Here is a 10,878-nt window from a genome sequence, read left to right as displayed (position 1 = left end):
ATTGTTTTCTTTGGAATATAAAAAGTAGTCCACTGTCTGCTGATTGAAGTATAATGTGAGGAATCCAGTGTTTTTCTTTCTTTTATGGTCCAGAAAAAATTTCAATCTCGATGACGTTTGGCATGGTGTGTATAAAAACACATCTTGTATCATTCATTAATTTTGTTTTCATGGTAAATAAACAAATCTGGTCTTCCATACAAAAGAACGTATGTCACGACATCCTGTTGTCTTTCAAACACATAACGTGGTCCACTTGTGAACGTTGCTGGCAAAACAACTTTCTCTCCTATATTTCTTAGATCCATGTCTGCTGAAAAAAACAAAAACAAACAGCGCCTCGAAGCTCTCACTCTGTAGTTGTCGGCTTTCGACGAACCCTGCTCTCGCCTGAGAAACTGCAACCTTTCACTTCCAATTTTTGCATAGATCTCCACAATAAAATGTTGAAGCAAACGTCTGGCTAAGAGAAGATAGTTTCCATGTCTTGTGAAAAGATAGAATTTATAGAACTGCTGTTGGGTCACATTTTTTGTTCATTTTCACATGGAGACTCCATCTGTCATTTCCTGTTGGGAATAGTACAGACTTCAACAAAAGTTAAGGACCACTTGCAAACACTCTGAGTGGTCTTCTTGGGTCGACCTGCACATGGGCGTTTATGGACTGATCCAGTAGCTTGATGGCGCTGCCTCAAGCGGACAATGACAGAGTGTGGCACTGCAAACTTTCTGGCAACTTCTCAGGCTCCAACTCCATCCTGCAGCCATGCCATAGCTCAGCTTTCGTCTTGGTGACACTTTGATGCGGTACTGGTATTTTGTGCAAACGGCGGTTTAAATTGCCACAAAACTGAGAACAGTTCGAGACCGTACGTCTGTTTATGACGTGCACCAGAAATTTTAATTGATGAATGTCCGTGGTGTCGCACACAAGTCCATAAAAAACAGCAAATTTGGCTAAAATTCCCCAGGATGCATTGCAGTACGCACTAGTAACCGGTTATCAGTTTCAGAGCAAAAACATTTGAAACCTTCCTTGCTGTCTTTTTTTCGGATTTTTAAAAAATCAGGGCTGTCTGTCAAGGTTGTCCTTAATTCATGTTGAAATCTGTAGTAAGGGATATTGTAGTGGATCTTATGCTGGGTGCAATTCGCTGATTTGTTGTAAACTATTACTCTAATGTAACAGATTAGAATATCACGATGCCCAACTGGTTCATTTGGCATAAGAATAGCAACTTCTTTACAGGACGGTGCATTGTATCGTCTCTCGTGCTCACGGAGTGGTCTAGCATTATCGTGAACTGATATGTTGAGAATTTGAAGTCCAATTTCAGTTGCATATTGGTATGCAGTCTTTATTTCTTTGATGTATTTATTGTTGTGTGGTAGTAGACTGTCTTGTAACATATTGATTACATTGCGGTTAAGACAGCAGTCATGTCTCTATGTCATTCTTGATTTTATTTGGTCCTGCGAGTCTAAAAAATAAACCTACAAAAACTGTTCATTTTCGTGTTCTGTTGGAAGTAATAATGAGTGATAAACCTACCCGAGCACACGTAAATTTGGTTTCCAGCCTTGCAAATTGATCTTTTGACATCCAAAAGATGTCATTTGACATGAACAATTAGACTTTCTAATGTTGCTTAAAAATGCTCCGAGTCTGGGGAATTACTCATGAACAGATCTTTAATTTCTGGTAGAAGAGGTGGGTATGGCTCCAGTTTATGTTCCCCATTCCCACAGCAAATACTTTTTGTTTCTCCTTGAAAGTTTGTAGCATTACAATGATTGCACACATCTGTCATTTGTCCAATAGAGCAAGTACTGTTAAGACTTAGATCAGCATCATTGTAGGTAAAGGCTGGTGGATTTCTACCAAGCGTCTCAGTATCAGGTTGATCTTCTTTTTCCTCTTCGTTTACTTCATGTTTTTCTTCTCCCTCTGTATTTTCAGTGTTCACACCTGATCTAGATCCATTCTGCTTTTGCCTCTTACTCTTAGCCACAGGTGCCATTCGTCCAATGGCTCGCCGTTTGGGTGGCATAGTGATTTTATTCTCATCTAGATCTAGATAGATCTAACACCCCCCCCCCCCCAAACCACCACACACACACACCTGATTTTCTGTCTCCGTCTCTTAGCCACAGGACCACAGCACAGCCTCTAAATTAAAATCGATCAGTCACTTACTCACAGCACAGGTGCTAATCATTATTAAACGTGCCGTTTGGTGGCATAGTATCGATAGATCTGTCCCTAGATCTGTCACAAAGATACATCTTCTAAGTCTCATTACCACAGAAAAGTAACTCTCTCTAAGCGATCCACGATATCTCAACTGTAGGCGCCCAAAAAAGATTTGTTTATTTCCGGCGGAAGAGCAATTTTTTATATTTTGGAAAACGAAATGTGTCTTGAACACTGCATTGAAATGACGAACCGGAAAATCGTAAACGACCGATAGTGTTTTCTTTTTTTTTCTATTTTTTTAAAAGGCAAATACAAGCACTTACTGAATGGATATAAACCTAGCTTGGTCTTTGAACTACCTTCAGCAAATTTTTCATGGTTCCACGCTCCGTAGCTTTTCAGCTATAGAAAACAACCACCCACATGTACACAATCCTATATATATATATATAAAATATATAAAAATATATATAAATGTATGCATGGGTATAGTATCATGCATATATGATAATATATATATCGCTAGCCGCATGATTCCGTCGCTCAAGTGCCAACTTACAAATTTTACAGGAGAAGCAAAAAAAACTGTTTCATTTCTTTATGCTCGTACCTATGAATTTGAAATTCAGATAAACAGTAAAAAATGATTTAGGACAATGGTCTGTAACTAACTTTCTTACATAAGTTACTGGACATAGGGCAGGCGGTTGAGACTAACCCAAATCTGCGTGACAGTATGACGGCTTCTAGGCGTTTGAATCACTGTAATCAACGCCAGTAGGAGAGCGCCGATGGTCGTTTGCGATATCGACAAAAGCAGAAAATCATATTTGTTTTAAGAGTAATTTTAAAGCCATTCCATTCTTAGTTCAGTAATTTTTGCGCAAACAAAATAGTAAATGAAGTGACTAGCATTTTTAAGAAAGAAAGATAGTTAAAGTTTATTACTTGAAAGCAAAAAGTACAGACATGTAATTTGAAAATAATTTTTTTTATCCTTCCTAACTTGCGTTGTCTTTTATAAGTTAAGATATGAATGTTTAAAACAACCAAAATAAGTTAAAAAGACACTCTTTTATCAATCTTTCATGCAGACTTGTTTATTTTTAATGTAGTGAGTCATTTTGTTCGATTTTTGGGCAGTCATGAGGCTTGCACAGTAAAATTTCCGACACATCTTCATGCCTCCTCATTCTATTCTTTTCCTTAGTTTTACACACAACACTTCCTCTGACACTTTCAAAAACTGACGGTAGAAGTAGGACATGTCCAAATATGTTTTACCCCCAAGAAAGAAAATTATGTAACTGTTCCTGTGATGAATTATCTTGATTCATTGACTTCTGGTGTCTGAGATGATCATAGAAAGAATCAGGCTGTTGGGTTGCTGAAGGTGTTTATATTTTGACTGCTGAATTTTCAGGCGATCCAAACACATTGTGGTTGGCTCTTCTGGGACTGAACTGTTTTTCGTCACATGAAGTTGGAACAAAACGCAACTCATACGAGCGTTCAATTTGTGCTGATTGTTTCTGTTCGGTGTTTGATTAAATTCTCCAAAACCAAACATTTTAAATTAAAGTCGGATTTGATCACACAGTGTGCTAAAATTACACCTCCTTGAGCAAAAATCCTGGCCGACCCCGTCGTATGAAACGAATCAAATTATGTATCAACTGAATAATGTGCCCAGGGCATAAGCGCTCTGAGATTTCTAAGAATAAATTGTTATATTTTATTTCGCTTCAACCTTGAACCATGACTGGAGAAAGATCTCGTCTCGGTCGCTGTGCCCAGCCGTTGACTTTTCGGCTGTTGAAACAGTAACAAACAAGCGCTGTCTACCTGTTTATTGAAAGGGTCACTTTGTCCTTCAATTTTTTGTGGGTGAATCAGCGTTTCGTTTCTGAAGACTGAGGCAAAGGCGGATAAATAGCATGCTTTGACGTGGTTATGGCGATGTTAGGCAATACAATTAATTGTAAAAGCTTGGTCTTGAGGCACCTCTCGGCGCACAAGATGGCGCAAGAGAAAGGATAAAGTAAAGTAACGAAGAAACGGTTTTGGGGCAAGATTGTACATATCCCTGGTGAATTTAATTTATACTCTATTCTATGTTTCTCATGAACCAACTTAATACGCAATTTGATGATTCTGACCGACCAACTTTATACAAAATTTCATGTTTCTGATGAATCACTTTCATACGCTATTTCATGTTGAGGATATACGTATCTATTCTATGTGATGAACTTGCAATCTTATACGCTATTTCATGTCCCTGACGAAATAACTTTATAGGCTTTTCATCTGGTACACTAAATTATATATTTATTATATTCTATACGCCTCGTGTCTGTCTCTCTGTGTGTCTTTTTATGTGTCTTTCTGTCTGTCTGTCTGTCTGTCTGCCTGTCTGTCTGTCTGTCTGCCTGTCTGTCTGTCTGTCTGCCTGCCTGTCTGTCTGTCTGTCTGTCTGTCTGTCTGTCTGCCTGTCTGTCTGTCTGTCTGTCTGCCTGTCTGTCTGTCTGTCTGTCTGTCTGTCTGTCTATCTGTCTGTCTGTCTGTCTGTCCTTTACATTATAGGTGTAAAATCAGACTGACAAAGAATAAAACAAGGGGTGTTTGGCTTTGCAGTCAAATTACAAATGTTTATACGCCGGAGCCGCCCATGGATGGCAGCAAATAAAAATAGTGTACCTTTAGATCAAGTTGACATGAGCACGTTTATTTAAAGCGAGTTTCACTAGGATTCAATCAGAGCAGGAATTGGTGGCATATTGTCACGATTCTTAGAGCAGAGAGAGAGAGAGAGAGAGAGAGAGAGAGAGAGAGAGAGAGAGAGAGAGAGGGGGAGAGAGAGCGCGACCATCCAGGTAAGTGGTGATTATTGTAAAAGTCACTGTGATTAGAATATTATATACATGTACAATTGAATAAAGTAGTCTATTGAACAGATATTGTACAATAATATTTCTTCCGTGTTGCCTTAGATCACTTTTTGTCTATTTTTGACTGATTTATTTATATATTTCTTCTTATTATTATTATTGTTATTATTATTATTATTATTATTATTATTATTATTATTATTATTATTATTATTATTATTACCATTATTATTATTATTATTATTATTATTATTATTATTATTATTATTATTATTAGTAGTAGTAGTAGTAGTAGTAGTAGTAGTAGTAGTAGTAGTAGTAGTAGTAGTAGTAGTAGTAGTAGTAGTAGTAGTAGTAGTAGTAGTAGTAGTAGTAGTTGTAGTAGTAGTAGTAGTAGTAGTAGCAGTAGCAGTAATAGTAGTAGTAGCAGTAGTAGTAGTAGTAGTAGTAGTAGTAGTAGTAGTAGTAGTAGTAGTAGTAGTAGTAGTAGTAGTAGTAGTAGTAGTAGTAGTAGTAGTAGTAGTAGTAGTAGTAGTAGTAGTAGTAGTAGTAGTAGTAGTAGTAGTAGTAGTAGTAGTAGTAGTAGTAATACTATTATTATTTTTATGATGATTATTAATATTATTATTATTATTATTATTACTATTATCATTGTTATTGATACATATTTCTCCGTTTCTTCCTCCATCCTACAGGATTTCAGACCGCACGAAGTCGAACGAGCAACAGAATGACGTCAGTAAAGCCATTATCCATTCAAAATGTACTGGAGACAGCTCGTGTCCAGTTCTGCACTATGAAGACATATGTGAAGGACGGAATTCCCTACATTTTCAGCTGTTACGTCCCGGACTTTGAAGAAATGTTTCGTCAGATCTCTGACGCCAAGCTCAAGGATGATGACGTCTTTCTATGTGGCTTCGCTCGTTCGGGGAACCACTGGCTGTCTGACATACTGAGTATGATTCTCTCTCAAAAAGCGACATTCACGGAATATCACTTCCACAGTCGTTTTCCGGAATTAATGGGGCTTGACGTGAACAAAAAGTTTCAGGCCATCTCAGAACCGAGACTGTTTGTCAGCCATCTCCACCCCAGCAGACTGCCTCGGGCTATCCTGCAAAAACCAGTCAAGCTTGTGTACGTGTTGAGGAACCCCAAAGATGCTCTGGCTTCATGGTACAAAGTGGCCACATCTCTCAGAACTGACGGTGATTGCTTTTACGGCAGCTGGGATGAGTTTTTTGAGCTACAGGTTTTGTATCATCATCATCATCATCATCATCATCATCATCATCATCATCATCATCATCATCAACAACAACATTTAATCACTAACATCTGAAAATATTAACAGTTGTCCCCTATCCGTTAATATATTGAAGACAATCATAAAAGCAATATTTTTAAAATATACTTAATCTATAAATCAATTTCCTTCATTGAACCAACCATTGGCATTTAAAATATTTCACTTCTGAGTATTTCATGGGGTTAAAAATAAAGGATGATTTGCACTCTGAAGGAAACAAGTTGTAGTTCACAATAAGACAGATCCTTTTCAACATCCAATGCTCAGTAATCTTTACACATAGACACAGTTGATTCATGAACAATTACTGAGGTTTTTTGTACAGAATCTGTTTGCTCGTATTAAATAGTTTGTCTTTGGATAAGAGACTCTATGGAAATAAATTATAGTTTTTGATGAATTACGTTCTGACCTCCCAAATTCTTCTGCGAACGAGAAAAGCGTAAATTTATCCTTACCTTTAAAATACAAAGGTCTGTCTGACACATTTTGGGACGTTTTGGATTACTAAGACCATAAGGTCAGAAGCCCAATATTTAATTTGCTCTATCAAAATCGTACGATTATTGGAAGTCGTATCAAGGTATTAAAAATGTGTATTCGAGAAAGCTTGGCACGTTGTGAAACTCAAATTTAATTTACTTCAAATTTCTCAAAACTAGAGACCAAGCAGGTAGAATATCGTAATTCTAAGGTAGCGTTATATCTAGCACCATTAACATTGCTCAACATCAACAAGCCTCTATACAAGTACTTAATGACATGCCTAGACCTTCCGTGGGGCTAATGCGAAATTATCCCCTCAGAAATCCTCATTAAAAAAAAAGAAATTCGTGAGTCTGTTTGACATCCCCATTTACTAAAAGAAGAGCTAGACAGAAAGGGTGCGATGAGCTACAAAATTGGTCCACACGCTAAACGCTATTTCCAAAGGACTTACAGATATTTTTATTTGATATAAAACATGGATTCATTCACATTAAATTCCATCAAAAGAGCTGAATATCGTGTGTATAGAGGCTAAATGACACAGAAATGTCGTTTTGCGTCACATTTTCAAAGCAGAAAGAAACGTTTTATTGTCTTTTCAAATTACAGTGGTCCCTATCAGGTTGGTATCCTCCTATATAATACTACTAGGATTCTTGCATTTATCTGCATACGGTACTGCCTCACTTGGAAAATTTCGTTGATGAGCAGAGAGCAAACATTCGAACCCTCCCACAATAGTTTTCCACGATAATGCAATGCCCATAAAGCACGGACCACTACTCTGTGCATATAAGAGCAAGGGATAAAATTTTTCCCTAATACAGACTACAATCCTCAGCTCCCTGTGACTCTGATCCTATTCTGAAAGAAAAGCGTGCTAAACGAAAGTTTGAACGTATTCAGGACATAGTAAAACCTGTAAAGTCAGGGCCTCTAAGCACACATGAACTAATTGGCATTATCTGTGCCAGTCAGAAAAGATTGGAGGCTGGAATCCTGAATACAACAACGAGAATAATATTAGTTCTAGGGATTGTAATTTTTTTTAGATCCATAGCATTATATATTAAAAGATATTCACAACTTCAATAACGGTTTGACGCACCCTCGTAATACGACATTATTTAAAAAATATTATAAGAGTTAACTGTGTGCCTTTAGCCCGATCATTTGTTCTTAGGGCTTTGACGAGGCAAACACATACAGGACAGCCATCCTATACCTAGGTAAGCCCATACACTCTAAAATATCCACGCACATATTACTGAGTTAACTCAGTGCGGTTATCTTTAGATCGTAAACGACAATAACTCACAAATCTTCCATGTACCTTTCTCTTTTACAAATTCTCAATTTAAGTTTTACATCCTAATTGAGTTGACCAACCGCAGCGATATGACATTTTTTTTCGTTTCAGTTGACTGGCGAATTTAGTTGGGGTTCCTGGTTCCAGCACGTCCTAGCATGGGAGAAGTTTATGAAAGAAAACCCGAGTGTGCCAGTTTTTGTGGTCCAGTTTGAGAAGCTTAAAGAACACCCCAAGGACGTCATTGCTGATCTGTGTCATTTTCTGGGTCGACCAGACACTCTAACGGAGGAGATTGCAACAGCCACCTCGTTCGAGAACATGAAAATTGGGACGAAGGAGAGAGAAAAAGAGGCAGACCAGATCTTTTTGAAGGATGGAAAGACTATGGCAATGGTCAGTGGCAAAACGCAGGGATGGAAGAAAAGATTCACAGTAGACCAGAGTGAGAGGTTTAACAAGTTCTTTGAAGAGGCACTAACTGGTAACGGTCTAGCAGACCGGGTGAAAGATTACATTAATTAATACTAAACTTAATTTATTAGCAACCTAGCTATACCATGTCAATGTTGATGCTACTTTGATGTTCTGATTGTCTGGAATTTGTCAGACACACCTTAAGCCTCCCTTTGTGTTATACCGGATATAAAAAGTTTTAAAATAATTGGTTGGGGAGTATTCTGGAAAGGAGTAGGGATGATCATATCCAAAACAGCGTAAAAGACATTCAGGGGCTGGTAAGCGCACGGTCCAAGGATCATCATGGCCTCCTTTGGAACTAAAAAAGAACTCAAGGAAAGAAATGGTTGGAAGAAGGTCATAAGCATGAACATAATACAAGTGTATGCCCAAATCAATGATGCAGAAGTGGAGAATAAAGATGACTTCTAAAACCGCCTGCAGAGTGTGATAGACACACTTCCAGGTAAGGACATCAACATTTCCATGGGAAACCTAAATGCAAAGGCAGGTTCAGACAATCGTCAGTGTGAGGAAATCATGGGCAGACATGGATTAGGAGAGGCAAATGACAACAGAGACAGATTTCAAAACTTCTGTGCATTCAACAACTTGGTTATTGGAGGAACAATCTTCCCATGTAAAAGAATTCATAAGGCCACTTGGGTCTCCCCGGATGGAACAACGGAAAAACAGATTGATCATTTTTGCATATCCCGAAAGTTTAGACGCTCTCTGTAGGACTTCTAAGTCTTACGAAGAGCAGACGTCGCATCAGACCACCATTCGATCCTTGGAAAGATGAAACTGGAACTGAGAAGATGTGCAAAAGTGAAAACTGGAACTGAGAAGATGTGCAAAAGTGAAAACTGGAACTGAGAAGATGTGCAAAAGTGAAAACTGGAACTGAGAAGATGTGCAAAAGTGAAAACTGGAACTGAGAAGATGTGCAAAAGTGAAAACTGGAACTGAGAAGATGTGCAAAAGTGAAAACTGGAACTGAGAAGATGTGCAAAAATGAAAACTGGAAGCCGGAAAAAGTATGAAGCGAGCCTTATGAAAGACCCAGTTAAGAAGAATGGATTCAAGATGGAACTGAAGAACAGATTTCAAGCCCTTCAAGATCTGGATGAATGTGAAGTCAACGAACACTGGGATAAGATAAAAAAGAAGCAGTAAATGCAACTTGCAAGAGCATTCTAGGACCCAAAGTCAACACCAGAAAAGAATGGATTTTGCAGGACTCTTTAGACCAAAAAAAAAAGAGAACTGAAGGCCCAAGTCAACAACAGCCGTACCCGAACTGAGAAACTCGCAGCACAACAAGAGTACACCGAAATAAACTAGGAGGTAAAAAATTCCATCTAGAAGGACAATATTACCTACCTGAATTGCCTGGCCGAAAAGGCAGAGAAAACAGCAACAGGCGGACGCTTTGCGGATTGTACATCAGACAACAAAGACTCTTTCAGGTAGGTTCAGCTAGCCCACTCTACCAGTGAAAGACAAAGAGGGAAAGACTATCTTCAACCCAGAGGGGCAACTGAACCGATGGATCACTTTGATCAACTCTTGAACACCCCGCCTCCAGAAAACCTACCAGAAATTCTTCCAGCCAGAAATGACCTCCCAATCACTATGGAACCATCTTCGAGAGAGGAAATTGCTGCAGCTATAACAGCACTGAAGTCCCACAAAGTAGTGGGTCCCGACCATATACCACCGGAAGCCCTTAAGACAGATAAAGATACATCAGTGGGAATTCTCTATGCTCTACTCGAAAAAGGTTGGCTAGAGGAGGAAATACCATCAGACTGGAAGGAAGGCCACATAATATCAAGCTGCCAAAGAAAGGGGACCTCAACAATTGTAACAACTACAGAGGCATAACACTCCTGTCCAAACCTGGGAAAGTCTTTAACAGGATTCTCCTGGAGAGAATCAAGCTGGCAACAGATGAGAAGCTCAGAGGAAACGAGGCAGGATTCCGCAAGTTCCGATCATGTGTGGACCAAATCGCTACCCTCCGCATCATTGTTAAGCAATCACTTGAATGGAATTCACCCCTCGTGGTCAACTTCATTGATTATGAAAAGGCATTTGACAGTGTGGACAGGGAAACTCTGTGGAAACTCATGCGGCATTATGGAATACCTGCAAAAATCTTCAAGCTTGTGAAGACCACCTATGATGGAACAAACTGCCAAGTCTTCCACGAA

General features: G+C 38.7%; 1 protein-coding gene across 1 annotated transcript; it reads left to right on the top strand.

The window, feature by feature from the left end:
• The first annotated feature begins 5,041 nt into the window (after window positions 1-5,041).
• On the top strand, window positions 5,042-10,525 carry LOC101845839 (sulfotransferase 1A1). The gene is made up of 3 exons (XM_005095394.3): window positions 5,042-5,075; window positions 5,786-6,345; window positions 8,312-10,525. The coding sequence occupies exons 2-3, from the start codon at window positions 5,821-5,823 to the stop codon at window positions 8,723-8,725; spliced, it is 939 nt and encodes a 312-aa protein (XP_005095451.1). The 5' UTR covers window positions 5,042-5,075; window positions 5,786-5,820; the 3' UTR covers window positions 8,726-10,525.
• Window positions 10,526-10,878: the final 353 nt, after the last annotated feature.

The sequence above is a fragment of the Aplysia californica genome, unplaced genomic scaffold (assembly GCF_000002075.1).
Source record: "Aplysia californica isolate F4 #8 unplaced genomic scaffold, AplCal3.0 scaffold00103, whole genome shotgun sequence".
In the NCBI taxonomy this organism is placed as follows: domain Eukaryota; kingdom Metazoa; phylum Mollusca; class Gastropoda; order Aplysiida; family Aplysiidae; genus Aplysia; species Aplysia californica.
This window is presented reverse-complemented; position numbering and strand designations above follow the sequence as displayed.